Source organism: Callorhinus ursinus, unplaced genomic scaffold, assembly GCF_003265705.2.
Source record: "Callorhinus ursinus isolate GAN/ISIS: 27379988/994484 unplaced genomic scaffold, GSC_fseal_2.0 scaffold18, whole genome shotgun sequence".
Taxonomy (NCBI): Eukaryota; Metazoa; Chordata; class Mammalia; order Carnivora; family Otariidae; genus Callorhinus; species Callorhinus ursinus.
This window is the reverse complement of record NW_027397080.1, coordinates 34,823,955-34,844,684: the sequence shown is the minus strand read 5'-3', so window position 1 is coordinate 34,844,684 and position 20,730 is coordinate 34,823,955. Positions and strand designations below refer to the sequence as shown.

Here is a 20,730-nt window from a genome sequence, read left to right as displayed (position 1 = left end):
AAAATCTGAACAACGTTGTTGTCGTGGGCCTGCCTCTCATTTCCCCTGAGTGGGGGGGCCCTTTGCCCTGCTGGCCTGGGCTGTCCTGTTGGGGATGGAGCGGAGAGGACAGACCTGAGCCCGGTGAGGCTGTCCTCACTGAGCCCCGGAGGAGGGAAGCCTCCTGCAGCCCCTGGGTAGCCCAGGGAAGCCGCTCACTCCGTGGGGCTGTGGCTTGTCCCTGGAAGACAGAGGTCATGGGGACTCGACTCTGGGTGGGGAGCAGGCTGGCACCCCCATCCTCCCCACCCCAGGACCATGGGGCTCTCAGCCTGGTTGAGTGGGAGGACCGGGTTCATGCCCCGTCCACGTTCCCGGGCTTCTGCACGGGGGAAGCCATCCTGCTGCCTGGCGCACCCTCCCTCCTTCCCTCCTTCCTTCCCTCCCTCCCTCTCTCCTTCCTTCCTTCCTTCCTTCCTTCCTTCCTTCCTTCCTTCCTTCCTTCCTTCCTTCCTTCGTCTGCTGGGCCACCACTCAGTGAGGATCCTGGAATGCGAGTCCTCAGCCCCCCCAGGAGGTGCGCCAGCAGCCTTGCTGATGACAGTGAGGCTGGGAGCTGGGATGATGCCTGAGAGCCTGGGGGCCAGACACTCGGGGTCCAGCGCCATCCGGCAGAAACGCGGCGCAAGCCACAGGTGTGATTTTGCGTTTTCCAGTAGCCACATAGAAAAACAGTAAAAAGAAACCCGTGGAAATAACGTAATTAATAATTTACCCTTCTTATCGGAAATGATGCACATTTTGGTGCGTGTTCAGCATGAAACAGAATGAGATCCTTCATTTTTATGTTTTTCTCGTGGCACCGGGTGTGTGGAGTCAGGGTGCCGTGCGCCCCCCAGCACCGCCTCACTTGCCGCGGCTCCATGTACCCATGTGGCCCGTGGCTGTATATTGGACGGTCCCACGCTTGGGATCATGTGACAGCCCCTGTGGGGCCCGCAGCAGTCCTGTAGGTCCAGAGACGGAGGGGGCGGGGCATAGGGAAGAGCCCTCGGGGTGCAAGAGTGCGCGGGGGTCCCCCATCCCAGCCGTGTGGAGTGCAAGGCTGGTTTCTCTTGCCTCTCTGTCATTTTGTTTTAAATAGCTTTATTGAGCCACGTTTTGCATAACACACAACTCACCCATCCAAAGTGTGCATTTCAGTGGTTTTGACCATATCCACGGCTCTGTGCTCCCATCAGCACCGTGAATCTTAGAGCACCTCATCACATCCAAAGGAAGCCAGGCTCCCCTTAGCTGCGGCCCCAGCCCCACCCAGCCCCTGGGCCCCGCAGCAGGTCCCCACAGCAGGTACACTTCTGCAGCTGGCTTTGTTCTCTGAGCAAGGCTGTGGTCCCCTTGGCTGTTTCATTGCTCCTTAATGGGGGGTCAGCACTGTTTCCACCCACGGACCCAGAGTTTGTCCACTTGCCCGTCATGGTCGGTGGGTGCAAGCGCCTCCCCAGGGGACAGGTGAAGCCACAGGAAGTTAGGAAGGTGGTGGGGAGCCAGACCAGGGAAGAAGTTCTCAGCGGTGCCCTGCAGGGGGCTTTCCTGTCCCGCTGGTGGAGGACAAGGCCCCGGCCACACGTTTATGACCACCGAGGGGCCCCTCCGATAGCAGCTTCCGCCAGGCCATCCCCGGGGCGGGGGGGGGCGCTGACGCATCCGAGGAAAGCAATGGCCTGGGCTCCAGGAGGCACGAAGCCAGGGCTTCAGTAAGAATCTGTCACCTGTCACCTCCCTCCTCCTGGGGCATCACTTGTGCTGAGGCTCCAAGGAAACTTTGCCCGGAGCAGGCAGCCCAGGTGTTGGGGGGGGGACGTGTGCCTTCCAGGGGGATGCCGAGCTGGGGGGGGGGCGTGTGCCTTCCGGGGGGGGGCCGGGGTGGGGGGGGGGGGGCCGTGGGTGAGGAGCACCAGCCTCCTGACGGAGGAGACGGCCCAGCGCTGAGCAGCCAGTTGCCTCCCAGCCTGAGGGATGCACTCCTGTGCTTTGCAGTTTGGAGGAGGCAGGCTGCTGAGGGGGCTGCAGGGCAAGCCCCCCATCCCCTCTGGCTGCTGGTCTGCCTCTGCCCCCCTTGGGGACCCTGGGCCCTTTGTCCCCGGTTCACTGTCCCCTCCTGTCCCCGGGGCTCTCCGGGTGACTGCCTTGAGGGTGGCTGGTGCCCCCACTTTGTCAGAGCCACCACCTCACCTCAGGCAAGTCACTCCCCTACATGCCTCAGTGTCCTCATCTGTAAAACGGGATAATAGCAGTGTCTGCTTCAGGCCCAAAGAGAAGATTAAAATAAATCTCATGGGAAAGGGGTCTTCCCGGCCGGCCCTCCAGGAGGGATCTGGTCTGTCTCCTCCCTCCTTTGCTAGGGCCTCCTTAAGCTCCAGGCAGGGGCTGACCCCAACAGGGTGGCCTGGGGATGCACCCACACCATGCAGCTCGCAGCTCAGAGTCCCTGTTCCTTCAGGGTGTGGCCCCGGGGGGAGGGGCTGGGCTCCTAGGGCCGGGTTAGGGCAGAGGCTGTGGCCCACAGCAGGAGGGGACCGTGGGCCCCCCACACTGGGGCCACCCCCTGCCCCTGTCTGGCTCCCTGGGCCCGGGATCTCCCTACTTTGGGCTGTGCCGGAGGACTGGGGACGGGGACCCTGCCCCAGAGCCCGAGCCCCTCCTGCGAGCCTGCCAGGAGGTCCAGGGGCAGGGAGCCGCCCCCTCCACCAGCAGCTCCCCTCCAGGTGCGCTCCATGGAACCCCGGAAACCCTGGCACGGGGAGACTGATGGAGGGGGGAGGGCGAGGTGAATATGTCAGTTTATCCCAACACAAGTAGTGACCTGCCGGGTGGGGGGGGGCGGGAAATATTTGGGATGACTGAGCTGCTGGCCCTTTAAGGCTCCTGTAACAGGACACCTCTGGCCTCATGCTTCCACTCTCCAGCCTGACTGTGTGTCCCCCTCCCTCCCCCTTTCCACGCTAGTCCCAGTTCAATCTGCTGAACAGCACCATGGACCAGATGAGCAGCCGCGCGGCCTCGGCCAGCCCCTACACCCCGGAGCACGCCACCAGCGTGCCCACCCACTCGCCCTACGCGCAGCCCAGCTCCACCTTCGACACCATGTCGCCGGCACCGGCCATCCCCTCCAACACCGACTACCCTGGCCCCCACCACTTCGACGTCACCTTCCAGCAGTCCAGCACGGCCAAGTCCGCCACCTGGACGGTGAGTTGCGCCCCTGCTCCCAGGGGCATCTGCGGGGTGTGGGGTGGGAAGTGGCGACCGCCGCCCCCCCACCCCGCCCCGGGCCGTCCCGGCAGTGAGGGAGGGAGGGCCGGCCAGGTGTCCGCACAGGGTTCCAGCCTGGCCCACTGCTGCGGGAGGAGCGTCGGGCAGGAGGCGGGTCTGGGGCTGGGCAGTCTGGGCGTGCCTACCCCTCGGACGTGCGGCCAGAGCGGCTGGCCTCCGCGGGGCCCCAGAGGGGCAGACAAGGCTCCGCAGCAAGGTCCACGGGTCCACGGGGCGGAGGCAGACCACCGGCGTCCCTGCCCCGAGGTGGGGCTTGAATCCTGTCCTGGGTGAGCGGGACACGCGGCTCGCTGGGCTGCCTGCTCCAGGTAGTGCCATTGGCAGGGGGGTCTGGAGTCTGGCGGTTGGCGGGCTGGAGCTTTGCCTGCCCGGACTCTGGGCTGTCATCTACAAGCATGGGTGTGAGACCGGGAAGTCATGGGTGGGGGGTCCACAGCGCTGCAGACTCAGGTCCCACCTCGCCCCCTGCGCCCGCCCTGTGCTCGCCCTGTGCTCCACAACATTCTGGCCCCTGGTGGGGGTTTCGCCGATTTGGATGACGGCCGCGCACCCGTGGCCTCCCCGGGGTGCTCTGAGTTTACGCTGACTCTTGAGACAGCCCAGCGACCCCCAAGGTAGAATCTGTGACCGTCCCATTTTATAGCCCAGGCCACAGGCAGCGGAGGGGAGGGGAAGCAGCTCGCTCAGAGTGACGCAGGCAGTAAGTGCTTGCTGCGACCCCGCGGCCGGGCTTCCGGGTCTGGGGGCTCTAGCTTCCTAACCGCGGTGCAGCCAGGAGAGGACAGGGCTGCCGGACATGCCCGCAGGGTCAGGGACTCTGCGGGGGCGCTGCGACCCAGGGACAGACCACAGGCTCCCCCCTGAGGGTAGGGCACGCAGGGCATTGCAGGAAAGGCAGCCCCGGGGGCACTCCAGGTCTCCTGCCTGCACGCAAGAAGAGGACAGTGAGCCTTGCCTGGCACCTGCCCTGGGGATGCCAAGCGGGTCCCGGCCCTGGGGCAGGGTCACCCCCTCCAGGGAACAGCAGTTCCGTGGTCTCCCCCAGCCCCTGGAAACAGAGAAGTCCACGCAGCGTGGCCGAGCACCAAGCAGGTGACCCTGAGGCTCTGCCGCTTTAAGAATGAGGTCTCACGATCCCCACTGTCCCCTGGCCAGGTGGTGGTTTTCCCACGCTCCTGGGGGGGCCCGAGGGGGTGCAGATCCACAGGGAGACTCCACAGGGAGACGGTCCGGCTCTCTGCAGGGGCTGGTCCGGGTCTGGGATCCAAGGCACGGTGCCCCTGCGGCTGTCTCTGGTTCTCGCTCTGGCTGTGGGTCCCCAGCCGCTGACCCATCGCTGGCTGCCCTGAGCTGGTACCTCGTCCTCACTCGTGAAGGCTCCCTGCAGCGCTCCTTGTTGTTCCTTAGAGGGGGTGTTGTCCATACAGCACAGGCCAGCGCAGTAGGAGCGGTGTGTCACATTACTATTTCCTTAGCAGTAAGGCTGGGGATGGGGTGCCCTAGAGCTGGTCCTCCTGGGTGAGGTTGTTGGGCAGCAGCTGTACCTGCTGCAGGACTCTCTTATTTCCTGTGGGGCCCTGGTCCCCCGACTCCAGATTTGAGGTTTGGCTGTGTGACTGTGAGCCAGGTCAGGAGGCGCCTGAGACATCCCACCCTTGCACACCTCTGGCGACAGGAGGCTCACTCTTTCTCCTCTTCCATGTTCATACTGTTCCCTAAGCCCTTTCTCTGGCCTTTCAGGGGAGGGTCCCAACCCCTCTAGCACCAAGGCCTGAGCTGCCAGACCCCTAGGAATCTTGACAAGCCTTAGAGGGGGGTCCTGGCTCTCTTTCTCTCTGCTGTTTGAGGATGCTGGTGGGGTCTCTGCAGTGTCTTGGGGGACTTGGAGTGGCTTAGATGGTCTGAGCTGGTCCTCAGGGAGAGACAGAAGCTGCCCCCCTGCTGACTGTCCCCCCACTGCCCGCCTGGGGCCTCTGCCAACCGCCCCCCCCATTGCTTCCACCTCTCCGGTCAGAGGTGCAGCGTCAGGTCTAGAGGGCCCATGGCGGGTCACAGTTGTCTGGCCCCATGTGGCCCCATGGAGTGGTCTGTCCTGGCCAGCCATACAGGGAGGGGAGTGGGGACGAGCAGTGGAAGGCTCACCTGTGCTCAGTGGCTCCTACCACCCCTCACCGCAACCCCCCCCCCGCCTGGGCCCTCTGCTCTCTTGCAGCTGTGCTGGGGGGTGTTGCTGCTGGCCTGCCCGGTTCCCCTCCCCAGCCCCCATCAGTGTAGGGGGTACAGGTGGGACAGACATTGATAATGAGATTTTTGACACCTTGGCTCTCTGGGAGCAGACCCCCTGCAGGCTCCTTTCCCTGCCCGGGGAGGGGGCGGGTGGGCTCATGGTGCAGGGTGGGGACTGTGGGCAGCCCGCCTGCTCACAGCTCTGGGGGTCCGGCTGTGCGGGCTCTGCCCAGACTTGCTTCCCGGGCGTGCTATCTGGGCCTCTGCACCACACCATGCATGGCCCCCGCCATGCCAGCCGGCTGGTAACTGATAGATAATTCATATTTTTCTCAAGTACAATTCCAAATTGACTGTTGCCTTCACTCCTCTCCTCGTTTGGGAAAAACACCCTCACCAGTCCTCACGGGATCACAGCTGTTAATGGGGTCTTTGGCCTCTGCCTGGCCGAGTCCCCCGGCGAGTGCCCCCAGCCCCAGGTGGTCCCTCTGCCCCCAGATCTCACATGTGCGCTCCTTGGGCACCGAGGGGAGCCCTCCGCTCACAGGCGTGTGCACACACACGGACATACACACACAAGGCACCTCGCACACACGTAAAGGTGTGCACGTGCTACATGCATACATGCACACAGACACGTGTGCACGTGTGCAGGCCTCTTCTGGTCGCTACCCAGGGTGTGACAACGCCTGCTCCCCCACAGGAGGCCAGGACGGATGGGTCGGGCATAACCGAGCAGCCAGAGGAGGGGTGTGTGTTCAGCCTCCAAGATTCTAACCTGGGGACCAGGGGCCAGACGTGGTGGGAGTTTGGCTGGTAGGGTCCAGGTCCCAGATCTGCTGCGGTCTGAAAGTGGGCTGTAGCCCGAGGGGTCAGCAGGGACAAGTGCCCTGGATCCTGGGACCACTGTGAGCAGGGCCCGGAGCCTGGGGAGCGCCCCACACATGGCTGCTTTTGAGTCACCTGGCCGGAGCTTGTCCTGTGTCAGGGGCTTTGGGGCTCTGGGGGCATCAGGAGGAGACACACGCCGTGAGGTCAGAGCTGCGGGTAGGGGCTGGCCCCCCTGGGTACTGATGCTCTTTGGCCTGGTGGGCGGTGGAGCCCAGCCAGGGATGGCAGTGTTCATGCCTTTGTCCCTGTCCCCAAGCCCAGCACACTCCAACCTGGCCTCTGGGCCCTGACGGCCACTCCTGTCCTGGGCCCCCTGCCCAGGGATTGGCAATGACACGGCCGGCCGGTCCCAGGAGCCCCAAGGAGCAGCCCAATGCGAGGGACATCTGGATGCTGTCCAGCCCAGCTCCATCTCCTCCAGCTCCTAGGCTGGGCCTTGCCAGGGAAGGGGACTGTCCTTGGGGTTTGGTAGGTTTGGGAGGGGGCTCCGAGGTCACCCAAGAGGCTTGGTATGGCTGGAGCGCTGGCCCAGCCGAGCAGTGTGAGTTAGGCCAGTGAGGGTGTACATGGGCATGAGGGCTCAGTGAGCCCGTGGGGGAGGCCTCCACACGGCCGGCTGGCCGGCCTGGACACAGCCCCCTGAATGACCTCCAGCTGCCCCACACATGACCATGGGCGAGTGCCAGTCCGTCCAGCCCGGGGGCGAGCCAGCGCACGTGGGGTGAGTGCCACCCTCCTGGCCGGGGAGGGTCCTGTGGAAGGCAGGCAGGGAGGCACAAAGACTCTACACGGGGTTCCTGGTAGAATGTGGCTGAGTCAACACTAATGGATTCGGGAGAAAACTTTCCAGCCCCTCGGAGGTTTGCAAGCAGGAAAATAATAGTGGAGGTGTCCCAACATGATCACGGTATCAATTGCGTTATCCTAAAAGTTTATGGAATGCATAAGTGGAATTAATACCTTTTACTGGCACCAGAAGCAATTACTCGTATTTGAGGCCAGGGAAGAGCTCTAACAGTGTCTATTGTGGAGACAAAACGAGGAGTAAGCCAGGGAAATTGCAGTGATTGCTTGCATTGTGGGGAGCTCCTGAGGTGGACCCGCTCCCTGCAGGCCTGCCTGAGCCGGGCATCCCCTCTTCTCTCCGACCTCTGCAGCTGGAGCCCCAGGTCACAGAACTTGGCCTTGGAGGCCCCACTCCCTGAGTCCCGGGGGCTGAGGGGTGCACCCAGGGCGGCCTCCGCCTCCCCCCACCTGGGCTCTTGTAGGGGATGTGAGGGACAGCCCCCTGGGGGGGTAGGAGTCTACGGGTTTGGATGCGATCAGTGTTTTATGAAGAATCCTATTTTCTGGGACTCGTTCCCAAAATGGGTATGGTTCCATAGATTCTAGAATGTCTGTCTGGCGGTGCTGACTGTGGTGGGGCCAGGCCGTCACCCCCACCCCCCACCCCAGTGTGTGGGAGAGGGCCGCCCTCCCAGCAGCCTTGATGGTGACGACACCAAGGCTCAGGAAAGGCAGGAGGTGCGGGCGTCCTGAGCCCTGGCTTTCGTCAAGCAGCGGGTGGGGGGAGGCCATCTATGCACCCCCTGTGAGTGTAGGGGCGCTCCGGGATGCCCCGGGACCCCAGGGAGACGCTGGGAAGAGAGGCTGACCCCCGGGGCCCCAGGAGCCTCGATTCCTGTTTGCCAACGAGTGAGTGACAACTCCCACCGCAGGGGAGAGTCGGCCGCCCGCCTTCGCTGCCACTACGGATTGACAAATGACCATCCCTCAAGAACGCTTTATGGTTAGAACACTCCCGGCTGACCAGCAGAGCAAGAAGGAGGGGCTGGGGCCTGGAGTCGGGAGCAGACCCAGGACCGGCCCCTCCCCGCCTCCCCCTGAGCATCTCCCTGGCCTGGCCCCCCACCCGGGATCAGTAGCCCCTTTATGGGGGGGAAGCGTCTCCTGGGCATCCTGCACCTGCGGCTCTGTGCGGCTCTGGGTGAGGGTCTCCGCTGAGCAGCCAGTGAAACTTTTCCGTGGTCAGTTGTGGGGGAAATCTGTGTCAGGATTCTCTCAGATCCCAAACTTGGAAGCCAAGCTCAAGTTCACCGACCCCAGGTCTCAGAATTCCCGTGGCCACACCCCCTGGCCTCCAGGTGGAGAAGCCCCCTGGCCGCACCTGGGCTTTGTCCAGGCAGCCCCAGGAATAGGAGGGGCAGAAATCTAGGGTGTCACAACTGGAAAGAGGAGCAGCTCCCTTGAGGGGGAGGGGCAGGTCCGGGCTGCGTGCGTAAGCCCCCCCCAGGCCCCCCCACCAGACGGGCCGCAGGGCTGTGATGCTCCTGTTAGGGCAGGAGAACCCCCCTTAAAAAAGTGACTAGCACTCCGGCTTCAGTGAAGTGGACATTCAGAGGTTATTGGGGGCCCCACGGTGGCCTAAAGCCCAAGGTCCCCCAAGGATCGCAGACCTGCCTCCTCCACCATGGCCGTGCGCCTTGGGGCGCGGCAGCCTCTCCCCGCTCCTCATGGGGGGGATGAAATGAGGCCACGTGGGCACCAGGAGCCACTGCCCTCTGTAGGGGGATCAGATGTTTAGGAGCCAAAACTCTCCTTGCCCCACATACTTTGCTGGATATTTACAAGTTTCAGTGAAAACTTTGATTCCAGCCAATGGTTGCCTTAAGAGCTGGAAAATGACACCCACCCACCCCCCACCGCCCCCGCCGCCCTGTGTCCAGGGTGTCCCGGAGCTCACTAGAGATGCAGTGGGTTTCTCTCCTGCTGGCTGAGAGTGGAGTTTATTTAGAGGGAAGAAACTAAGTGCACCGCTCCCTGGCCGGAGGGCACATGTTAACTGAGGTCCGGAACCAGAGACGTACCTGTAGCTTCCAGGGCAGAAAGATCAGAGGCAGGAGAGCCTGTGTGCGCGGCAGCTGCCCCCCCTGTGGCCACAGCCTGGCCAGCTTCCCCCACTCCCAAGCCACCTGCAGCTGGGCCAGCTCCAGCCCCAGGCCATCTGGAAGCTTCAGGGCACTGGGGGAAGGAGCTAGCCCATCATGCCTGCGCTCACCAGACCAGAGTGGTGTCCGGAACAGTGTGCCCACAGGCAGAGGATCCCAGGACTATCCTTTGAGCAGAAGATGCTGCTGACCCCAGCGCCTTGCCCAGGTGGGCTGACCTTTATGATCACTGCATGGACAAGGTCAAGCCTACTCAAAGGCCACAAGTCAGGTGGGGGTGAGGGCCATAGGGGGCTCTTTCTCCTGGCAATTGAGGGGACGCTCTGTGGTGAGCAGAGCCCAGTGGTTGGCCAGCCTCCCCGCTCCGTCCCCATGCCGTGCAGCTCTGTGGGCTGGCTCTCAGCCCTGCTTGCTGGGGCCTTGCCAGAGCGTGTTCCCCACCAGGCCAACCAGTGGAGTGTCTGCTTTCTCCAGGAGGCCGGGACAGACGGGCACGGGCTCTCCAGCTGGCAAAGTCGGAAACCAAGTTCATGGGCAGAGGAACTGGTGTTTGGACCCGGCCGAGGTGGATCTTGGTGCTTCAGATGCAGGGGAGATTAGTGCCCTTGGAGCAGGAGGGTGGCTCCTGGTGGGAGTGCTGGTGCTCTCTGCAAGCCCAGCTGTGTCCCCAAAGACATGTCCTGCTTACCCACCCCATCCCAAGGTCCCCTCCTTGAGGTCCAGGGGAGGCCGGATGACAGGCCTGGGTTACAGAATAAGGACCGGATGGAGGCCCAGAGTTTCCCACACTGCCCGGCCCAGGTCACTGAGGCCAAAGGCAGGTCCCCCCACTTGGTCCCCTTGCCCCTGACCCCAGGCATGTCACATCTGGCACCCATGTCCTTGCTTTGTCCCCCTGCGTGCCTCTTTGAGTCTTCCTGGACCCGGGTCAAGCCTGGTGGTGACAAAGGGAGCTTAGGGGTCCCAGTGCTGCTCCACCCCTGCTGCTGAGCCGGCAGCTCTTGGAAGCGGCGCTCTAGTGACAGTGCATGACCTTGAGGGTGGAGACCATGTGTGCATGGACCTGGCGCAGAGGAGGTGTCAGTGTGAGTGGTGGCCTCGAGGGTGGCCCTGGGGGCCCTGTGGAGAAACAGGGTCACTGCACCCCGTCTCGGGGCTCACTGTCTCCCAGTCTGTCCTGCAGCCCTCACCGTGTCCCCAGACCCCCTGGGGCCCTCCCCTCCCCTCTGGGCCCACTGTGTCACCCACTGCCCAGGCTGCTGGTGTGGGCCTCCCCTCCCGACTCACCGGCCCCCCCCGGGCCTTCCTTCCCTCTGCACGGCAGACCTGGTGTCCATCCGCCTCTCTCCTGGGTCAGCTCCACACACAACGGCTGCCCACCCCCGATCTTAGCCCAGGACAGAAGCCACGGGGGGCTGTCCCTGCTGGCCTGCTGCCATGTGTGTGACAAGGGACTGAGTAGGCCCAAGGCCCTGTGGTCTGGGGGTGCAGCTGAGAGGGAGACACTCTCCTTCCAGGGCACTTCCAGATCCCGCGAGTCCCAGGGCCCCCGCCCTCTTGTTTGGGACCTGGCTCTAGGATGTGGTGGGGCAAGCTGCCTGGCTCCTGAGGGGTGTCCCCGCCAGCCCCAGGTCCACCTCTCCAGATAGCAACTTCTGGGAACGCCCCTGGACAGTGGTCAGGGTCACTGGGCACCTGCAAAGCCTGTTTCTGCCTCTAGTTTATCCTTCTCTGGGCTCCCAGCGAGGGGAGCCCACACTGTCCAGTCTGTCAGCGGATGCATCTGTCCCCTCCCCCAGCCAGGAGCTCGCGGGGGATCACGGCAGCTTCTTCATCAGTCTGCAGGCACTGGCTGCGGCTGAGCTCCCCGGAGCCTCCGACCAGCAGGCCTGAGGCCAAGGTGGGGTGTTGGCTGTGGGTTTCCTTGTGCCCGGACCCTCACTGCTTCCTGACCCTGGGTGCTCCAAAGTGGGCTGGGGTGATTGTTACAGGCTGGTAGCTTCCCAATTGTCCTGCCCAGGCCTCCCTGACATGTATCAGAGCCCACCCCATGCTCCCAGCAGCCCTCCGCGGGGTGGGAGAGGCCACAGGGGGGGGGCGGTGCAGCAGTGTGGCTGTGTTCCCCCCCCCTGGAGGCCCCTCCTTACCTGGAAGGAGAAAGGGACCCAGCAGGTCTGTCAATGGGGGCCGTGGGCCTAGGCTCCCTGTGGGTCTCGGGGGTCGCCCTGTGAACCCACAGAGCTTCTCTAGGAAGAGATGGGTCTGTGGCCTTGGATAGGTCCTCAAAGGGGCCCATAACCAGAGAGAGGACAGAAATGTGCCCTGCACACTCGCATGCACGCACGGGAAGCAGATAAAAGTGGGCTATAAAAAAAAATCATTTAAAAAATAAAAGCCCCCCCCCCCCCCGGCCCCGGCAGGCCCCATCTTCCAGAATCTGTTGTAACAGATTCGCCCAAGCTGGTTAACGGTATTTGCGGTTTGCAAGATGCTACACGTCCCTGGAAAATGACAGACAACTTATTATCACCTCCCCACTCTCCTCCTGTCCAAACCTGCCCGCGCCGGGCACCCAACTGCTGGGGAGCGGGTGCGAGGAAATTAACAGCCACAGAGCCGAGGCGCCTGCCACCCGCCACCCCCGCCCAGCCCTGCCAGGCCCTGGGCTCCCAGCCAGACCCGGCCCATCGTGGACTGTGATGGGGGGAGGGAGGGGGAGGGTCTGAGTGGGGGAGGGGAGGGATGGGCATACACCAGCATTTGGGCAAACCGTATCCTGCAAGCGCGGAGGAATACACGCATCCCGGAGCAGGCAAGTCCAGACGGTTCTGTGTCAACAGCCGAAGATAAATAAGATTTTATCAGCTCAGAATCTGTTGAAACACATCCATCTAGCGGTTCTAGGAAAGGAGAGGAAAGAGGGAGGGAGGGAGGGAAAGGAAGCGTCTTCCAGTGACCTTTTCTATAGAAGAGATGGGACCCAGGAGTCTTCCTCCCTACCTGCCCAGGGCCTAGGGCCCAGGAGCCACGGGAGGAGGGACGGAGCTGGTGGAGCTGTAGGGGCTCATGCCCCCGCCCCTGCCCGTGTAGCCCAGCCAGATGCTCCAGGTATAGGCAGACCTCAGGCATCCCTCAGCCGCGATGCTCAACCCCAACCGCCCCAAAGGTCGGGCTTCTGTGGGCTCAACCCCTTGCAGGGATGGGGCTGGCCGGTGCACGCGCCCGAGGCCACATTAGCAGCCAGCTGGGGGTGGACCTGGGCTGGGGACACCCCTGTGGGGAGCGGGGTCAGGCCCAAGGCTGGTGGTGGCCTCGCCAGGGACGCAGAGGGAGGAAGCCGCGTGCACTCTCCTCGCCCACCCCAGGCGGCCCCGCGCTCACCGCCCAGCCCGCTCCCGGGCCGGTACCGCGGACAGCTCCCTGGGGCTCCTCCCCGGGGCGGGGCGCCCGCCGCCCGCGCCGCCGCGGGTTCCGCTGTTCCCCCCACTCTGCCCCCCGCCCCCGGACCTCGGGCCCGACTCCTGACACGAAGAGCACCCCTGGGGCGCCCCCGCCCCGCTGGGCTGCAGGACCTCGAGAGAGGGGCTCGGAGCCCCGGGCTGCGCCTGGAGTCCTGCTCCATCCCTGCTGGCTGGTGAGCCAAGGCGCCTGGCCCTTGCGGAGGGTGGTGGGGAGGCGGAAGGAGCAGGAGGTCGAGTGACTAACTGATGGGAGCCGCTGGGTGGTCGCTCTGGGGAGGGGACTGCAGGGCCTTCACGCCCCTGGGGGCACTCTCCGCCTGCTCACAGAGGGGCCAGGAACCATCTCACGTGGGAATGACCACGGTACACTAATAAGTCCACTGCGAAAACCCTCCAGGGGTATTAAGTGTAGTCAGTTACTGCGCCCCTCCCCCGCCAAGCCTCGGAGAGGTTTGTCCAGTGGCTTACAGCCTCCCAGGGGCCAAGGACCAGAGCCAGATCTCAAAGGCCATTCTCCCACTGCTTACCCGTGACTATGACCTGCCCCTCCCAGGCCAGGCTTGTTTCTCAGCGTGTCTGCCCACCCCCACCCTCACTTACGGAGGAAGCAGGCCACCTCTCAGCCCCAGGTCACCTCACTCACTGGACACCTCTGCGGGCCCTCCTGGGGTCCTCGCTGACCCTGCAGGGGACAGGGATGCCCTCTGGAATGTACCAGCTGCTGCAGAAGGGCCCGGTCCCACTGGTCACCAGCTGAGGCCGGCCAGTACCAGGGCTGCGTGGCTTTGAGGTGTAAGCCTCCAGTAAGTCTAGATTCTTCTGTGGCTTGAAGGGGCTCTCAGCCCAGTTTCCAGTGAGTCTAGGGCATGGCAGACAGTAGGCCCTCAACAAACGCTTGCTGGCTTTGCCGTGTCATTAGTTGTGTTTGGGCCCCTGCAGTCCAGCCAAGGCTCATGGTTCCTGTGGGGGCCTCCTCCACCAGGGAGACCCCCTGGGTGACTGCTCTTGTGCTGAGTCTCTCGGTGTGCCTCCAGGATGCTTGCCAGGCAGTTCCCTGCCGGACACTCTACCGGCACATTGTCTGAGGGTCAGGGACCAGTTCTGAAGCCTCACTTGTGGGCAGACCAGGGAGCTGGGTGCTGAACTGGCTGGCGCCTAGTGTTTGCTCTGGGCTGGGCTATGGCTGTTCTGGGCACAGTCCTTGGGGTAGGGTGCCCAGCTTATCCCCCACACTGCTGCTTTGGAGAGTGAAGTGGCAGCATTTATACTGATGGGGGCAGCAGAGGTCAGCGGTCACCCCCTGGGAAGCAGGACTGACCCCCACAACAAGAAGCAGGGAGCCCCCCCTCCCCTTGTGGCCCCAAGCCTGCCCTTAGGCAGCCCTGTTTTCTGCTTTTCCCAGCAGTGCCTCACCCCCAGCCTCAGGGCTGTGCGGGATCATTCTTTCCCGCATTTTATTTTATTTTATTTTTAATATTTTTTATTTATTTATTTGACAGAGAGCACAGGTAGGCAGAGGGGCAGGCAGAGGGAAAGGGAGAAGCAGGTTCTCTGCTGAGCAGGGAGCCTGATGCGGGGCTTGATCCCAGGACACTGGGATCATGACCTGAGCTGGAGGCAGTCACTCAACTGACTGAGCCACCCAGGCGCCCCTCTTTCCTGCATTTTAAACAGGTCTGGGGACTCTGCTTCCCCCCCAGAGGTGAGGGTCCCAGGTATGGGGTGGCAGGCTGCACTGGGCTCTGGGGACCCCGGTGAGTGGAGCACCTGTGAAGGGGTGAGCCCCAGGGGCATTCATTTCCTGTCTGTGATGGGGGTGGGAAGGGTGCGTACTGAATTCTGCGCCACGGGAAAATTGAACAGGGTCCAACACCCCGAGGACACCACTAGGGAGACCCCAGCCCACTTGTCCCCCAAGCCTCCTTGGACTCCACTCTGGGGATGGGTGAGTGTTTCCGGGACAGAGCCCCTGCCAGCTCATCAGGGGAGGGATGGCTCATACTGTGGGACCAAGGGCTTTGAGGGCTCTGGGGACCCCACGTTCTCGGGCTGTGGGTCAGCCCCATCTCTGTGTTTGCCACCCCTTGGGTTTTGTATACTTGCAGTTGCTGAAGGTATGAGTCCCTGAGGGTCCATGGTGTCCCTTGATGGCCAGAGAGGGAGCTCTGGTGGCTGGTGGGGGCTTTACCTTTGCAGGATGAGGGTGTCAGGGCCCCCCAGCCTCCTTGGCAAAAGTGGGCTGAGACCAGCTCTGGCTCTGCTGCCCGCTCTGGCATCCAGCCTCAGTTGCCCTGACTATACCATGGTGGGTACAGTTCCCGCTGTGAGCCTAAGCCCCAGTCTGTGCTCCCCAGTCTGCTGAGATGCACCACGTGGCGGGGGCCAGACCCCAGCTGGACACCTGTCTAGCGGTGTCCCTGGTTCAGTATGGTTTCCCTGGGTGTACCGCGGTGGGGTGTGATGGGGCTCCCTCCAGGCTTTGTGGCTGGGATAACTCCAGGTCACTGGGGCTTTGTGGGGGGCATAGGGATTATGGGGCGGGGACAGGAAGCGTCCTGTGAGTCTGAGGACAGGAACACTGCCCAGTGTGCCTCAGGGAAGGAGACATGAGGAGCACAGATGGGTCCCCAGAAGCCAGTCAACTTGAAACCAATGGGCACCCCTGTGGCCACCATCAGGGTCACCTTTGAACTCATGAGAGCTGGCCAGGGTCCTTAGGTGGGTGACGGGGTCCCCTGGGCGCTGATCCTCCCTGGGACAGGGTCCCAGGCTGCAGGGACCAGAGCTTTGAGGTCAGAGGACCCCCCCAAGCCAGTGGTCCATACCAAGCTGCAGAGCTCAACCCCTCAGACTTGCTGTTCTAGGGAGTTCCTTCCTGAAGCTTCGGTGCATAGGGGTACCCAGGCTGTCTCACAATTACACATTTCTCATCAAAATACCAGAAAAGCCTAACTCTGGGTTTTTAAAAACTGAGATACAATGCTGCAAATCCCCTGCTTCCAACCACTGCGGGTCCCGGGACTGAAGGTTGATGGTGGGAAGAGCCGGGCTTGGCAGGGCAGACCTGGCTCCCAGCCCCGCTCTCCAGAGGCAACTCGCTTCTCCGGCCTTTACTGTCCTCGCCCATAAGATGGACGTAACGTGCTAACCTCTCCAGCCAGTGAGATCCAGAGAGCCCAACTGCTCTCCCTGCACCCAAACCGGCCAGGTGCTGCCATGTGTGTGGGGGGGGGCCTGGAGGGGGCCACTGGAAGGACGGCTGGAGGTATCCAGCAAAGGGGCAGGGGCGAGCAGGTCCTCGGAGAGCTGGGGGCGGGATTCCTGACTGGGGTGGGGGCGCGGCCGCACCAGGGTGCTGAGTCGGGGCTGGGCCTGAACCCTGTCCCCCCCCACCACCAGTACTCCCCACTGCTGAAGAAGCTTTACTGCCAAATTGCCAAGACCTGCCCCATCCAGATCAAGGTGTCCACCCCGCCGCCCCCGGGCACCATCGTCCGCGCCATGCCCGTCTACAAGAAGGCAGAGCACGTGACTGAGGTCGTGAAGCGCTGCCCCAACCATGAGCTCGGGCGGGACTTCAACGAGGGTGAGACCTCCAGCCCCCGTGCCCAGCGGCCAGTGCACCCTGGGAAGGGGAGGGCTGGCCTCGGGCCTCCTGTCTGGGGGGTGGCAGTGGCCGGTGGTGTGGGCTCGGCATCTCCCCTCCCCAGCCCCCTTCCAGCCCAGCGGCACCTGGGGCCTCAGGGGAGGGTGCCCACGGGACCACAGGCTGCTGGCCTGAGTCCCCCCCACCGTGGTCCCCAGCTGGCTGCGACAGGGGTGGCCAGACCCCAGCTGGGCACCCCTCTGAAGCGGTGTCCCCTCCCGGCAGGACAGTCTGCTCCGGCCAGCCACCTCATCCGCGTGGAGGGCAACAATCTCTCGCAGTATGTGGACGACCCCGTCACGGGCAGGCAGAGTGTCATGGTTCCCTACGAGCCCCCGCAGGTAGGCAGGAGGAGCACTCAGGTCACCTCAGCCCGCCCTGCTGGCCCCAGCATCTCCAGTCCTGCCACGGAGCAAACTCCTCGCCCTCACCCGCCCACCCCCTGGCACCTGGCACCCACTTCTGACCGCTTGTGTGCAGGTCTAGGTGGGACCCCCTCGGGCCCTCTCCCGCTGTGGGAGAGAGGCCGGTAGGATGCACGCAGGGTCTGGAGGCGAGGGATGGGGCCAGAGTGGGAGGTGGGCCCCCCCAGGGGAGAGCCCCCCCCAGGGCTCTGCTGTGACCCAAAGGCCGCAGAAGGTTCTGCTGAGGGCCCAGCTAGAGTGAAAAGCTGGGGGTGGAGTCAAGTGGGGGTGGGGGGCTGAGCGGGGATGGTGGGTTGGCGGTGGGATGGGGGCAGGGGCTGTGCCGCCCGCTTGGGCCCTGTGTGCCATGCTTCCCAGGGTGAGTGGGCACAGTGAGCCTCCACCTTTCCTCTATCTGGGTCTGGCCCCCAGACTGCACTCAGACCCCATCCCTGTACCTGGCCCCTCGGGCGTCCCGGGCACCCCCTGCCGGCCCTCCTTCCCCAGCCAATGCTCACCTGCCAGAGTTGTCCAGGAAAGCAGGGCTCTCCCGCCCCCTGGTGGCTGCCATGTGTCAGCAGTTTTGTGAAAGGCCGGTTGCCTACGCCAGCAACCGAGTTTTAGCTCCTGACCCAGGGAGACCATGACAACTGCCCATTTTGTGGTCCTGGGATGCCCAGGGGTCAAAAGTCCTGGGTTCATGCCTCAGCTGTCCACAGACTCCCTGGGAAACGGCACATGAGCTGGAGATGGGGGTCCACTCAGATGGCTCTGGTCCATCCCTCTGCCAGAGCCGTGCACCGTTCTGCACAGGAGATCCCACAGCAAGCAGAACACACATTTGTGCCCACAGAAACCTGTGCACCTGCCCGCTGCCCACACCCAGCCTCCAGGGCTTGATCTCTAATCTGTGTTAGGGGAGATGGCTGGAGCAACCAGACCACAGGACTCTGTGCCTCCGAGAGCGAGCATGGTGCATGGCACTCCGTGCACGCCTGAATGGATGGATGGACGGGCAGGCGGATGCGTGGATGGTTTGGATGGGGGCATGAGTGCATGCAGGTGAATGGGTTGGAGGGATAGAGGTGGATGCATGCAGGTGGATGGACGAATGGATGGATGAGTAGGTGGGTGGGTGGATGGAGGTGGATGGATGGACAGATGGATGGATGGATGGGTGGACAGAAGGTAGATGCATGCAGGTGGATGGATGAATGGCAGAGGACCACAGTGCCGGGGCTGCCTCCACCCCATGCCTACTCAGAGTCAGGACCCAGCCCAGGAGCCCCCACCTCAGTGGTTTGGGGCCTGCAGGCTGACAGCACAGCCGTCCCCCCCCCCCCCCGCCGTGTGCAGGTGGGGACAGAATTCACCACCATCCTGTACAACTTCATGTGCAACAGCAGCTGTGTGGGGGGCATGAACCGGCGGCCCATCCTCATCATCATCACCCTGGAGACCCGGGAGTGAGTCTGTTGGGCGTGTGGGGTGGGGGAGGCTGGACTGGGGGCTCGGGGCCTTGCTGCTGGGGGTGCGCATGAATCTGGGGCATGGTAAGGGATGGTGCTTGCCCTGGAGGTGAGTTTAAGGAGGGACATCCCCCACCCCCACCCCGGGCTTCAGTGGCTACCTGAGCAGGAGCTGGGCTTTGGGAGGATGGCAAGGGACCTGGTGTCCCAGAGTGGCTGGGAGCTCGGCCTTCACCCCCTGGCTCATCAAGACCCCCCTGTGCGAGGTGGGTGGGGAGGGTGAGCAGGGCTGGCAAGGCTGGAGGTAGGCCCCTGAGGCTCATGGTTCTGGCTGTGCGCCCCCGCGGCCCCCCGCCAGTGGACAGGTGCTGGGCCGCCGGTCCTTTGAGGGCCGCATCTGCGCCTGTCCTGGCCGAGACCGCAAAGCTGACGAAGACCACCACCGGGAGCAGCAGGCCCTGAGCGAGAGCGCCGCAAAGCACGGGGCGGCCAGCAAGCGCGGTGAGCGGCCTGGGCCGGGGCGGGCCACGATGGCAGGCAGCGCTGGACCCCTCGGGGCGCGAGCCCGTGGCCGCCCTGGCTCCAGCTCCATCCAGCGCGGCCCCGCCCTGGGTCGGCCCCTCTTGGATGGGTTACTGGTCTCTGGGCAGCTCAACACCGGGTGGTGGGTATCCTGCCGGCCTGACCTGCGTGTGGCCTGCCTCCCCTCCAGCCTTCAAACAGAGCCCCGCTGCCGTCCCTGCCCTGGGCACCAACGTGAAGAAGAGGAGGCTCGGAGACGAGGACGTGTACTACATGCACGTGCGTGTCCTCTGTCCGCAAAGCCCGTGCTGGGGCAGCCGGGGGCAGGCGGGGAGTGGCCCTGGCGTGCTCCGAGCTGAGACCCTGGGCTCTGCAGGTGGTGGGCGGGGTGCCCAGGAGAAGCAGCTCCCAGGCAGCCAGACCGTGCCGGGAAGTGACTCTGTGTGCTGCTTCCCGCCACGCAAGAAGTCCCGCTGCGACGGGGGGGGGGGGGCAGCCCCCCCCAGGGGGACAGTGTGTCAGGGGTCACGGAATCCTGAAGTCTGTGAGCCCAGCTTATACGGCTGGCACGTGGGTCAGATGACCCACCAGCTTTGCTAGGACGGCTCTTCCATTCCAGAATGAGTCCGATTCTCAGAGCCTCGTGTTTGGTGGGTGCCCCCGTCCCAGCAGCCTGCGTGTGCAGAGCCCGGGGGATGGGAGGAACGGTGGGCGCTCACCGGGCCCCAGACTTGCTCCTGGGGAAGAGGGGAGAAGCGGACGTTCCCTGGCCGCAGGGTCCCAGAGGCGCCTGTGCAGAGGGCCCCCCCGTCTGTGCTCAGGTACGGGGCCGGGAGAACTTTGAGATCCTGATGAAGGTCAAGGAGAGCCTGGAGCTGATGGAGCTGGTACCACAGCAGCTGGTCGACACGTACCGGCAGCAGCAGCAGCTCCTGCAGAGGCCGTGAGTGCACCCCGCCCCCCCGCCGCTGGCCTGGACCCCCACCAGGACAGGCCCCCAGCGCCCCCACTTGGCGGCCCTCCTCCTGGGAGCCTTCTGTGCATGGCTCCGCCCCTCCCACGGGGCCTCCTAAGTGTCCACTGACTGCAAGGCGGCGGCGGGGGGCGGGGTGAGAGGGGGATCAGCAGGCGGCCCCACTGACGGATTCCAGCGGTGGGAGCTGGCTCTAGCCTCCCTGCTGGAGGGCAGGCCAGGGGCTGTCTGGCCCAGGTCTGGGTGGGAACATGGGTGAGAAGGGAGGCCCCCAGCAGGGCGGGGTGTTGTGTGGAAATGACCGGGAGCTGTGGCTGTCCGAGCAGGAACCACCTGCAGCCTGCCTCCTACGGGCCGGTCCTCTCGCCCATGAACAAGGCACACGGGGCCGTCAACAAGCTGCCCTCCGTCAACCAGCTGGTGGGCCAGCCGCCCCCACACAGCTCAGCGGCCGGGCCCAACCTGGGGCCTATGGGTGAGTGGCCCGGGTCGGGGGGTTGCAGAACGGGCTGGGGAGGCACAGAGGGTATAGCTCTGGCTGCAGACACTGCTGCCCAGCTCGGGGCTCTCGATGGCCGCCTCCCACCGGCAGTTCCTGTCCCCGGACGGGAGGCACAGCCGCGGACAGTCCCCTCTGTCCACTCCCCACTGTGGGGAGGTCTGCACCATGCTAGCTTCCCGGTCGTGCAGAGCGGGGGACGCCCGACCCGGCTGGCCCTCTCCTAGGTCCCGGGATTCTCAACAACCATGGCCACGCCCTGCCGACCAGCGGCGAGATGAACGGCAGCCACGGCGCCCAGTCCATGGTCTCGGGGTCCCACTGCACCCCACCACCCGCCTACCACGCCGACCCCAGCCTGGTCAGGTATGTGGGC

At 64.0% G+C, this 20,730-nt stretch overlaps 1 protein-coding gene across 13 annotated transcripts in view; it reads left to right on the top strand.

The window, feature by feature from the left end:
- The window catches only part of TP73 (tumor protein p73), a 65,710-nt gene that overhangs the window by 39,887 nt on the left and 5,093 nt on the right, over nt 1-20,730 (top strand). For 9 of the 13 annotated variants that reach the window (XM_025856171.2, XM_025856169.2, XM_073903457.1 and 6 more), the window contains 9 exons: nt 2,989-3,231; nt 16,241-16,427; nt 16,713-16,828; nt 18,248-18,357; nt 18,719-18,861; nt 19,073-19,161; nt 19,704-19,825; nt 20,182-20,330; nt 20,582-20,720. In XM_025856171.2, coding sequence (XP_025711956.1) covers nt 2,989-3,231; nt 16,241-16,427; nt 16,713-16,828; nt 18,248-18,357; nt 18,719-18,861; nt 19,073-19,161; nt 19,704-19,825; nt 20,182-20,330; nt 20,582-20,720 — 1,298 coding nt within the window. Of the gene's footprint in view, nt 1-461; nt 675-1,309; nt 1,330-2,988; nt 3,232-12,515; nt 13,015-16,240; nt 16,428-16,712; nt 16,829-18,247; nt 18,358-18,718; nt 18,862-19,072; nt 19,162-19,703; nt 19,826-20,181; nt 20,331-20,581; nt 20,721-20,730 lie in introns of those variants that run through there. The other 4 variants (XM_025856177.2, XM_073903460.1, XM_073903456.1 and 1 more) reach the window with 4 other exon arrangements.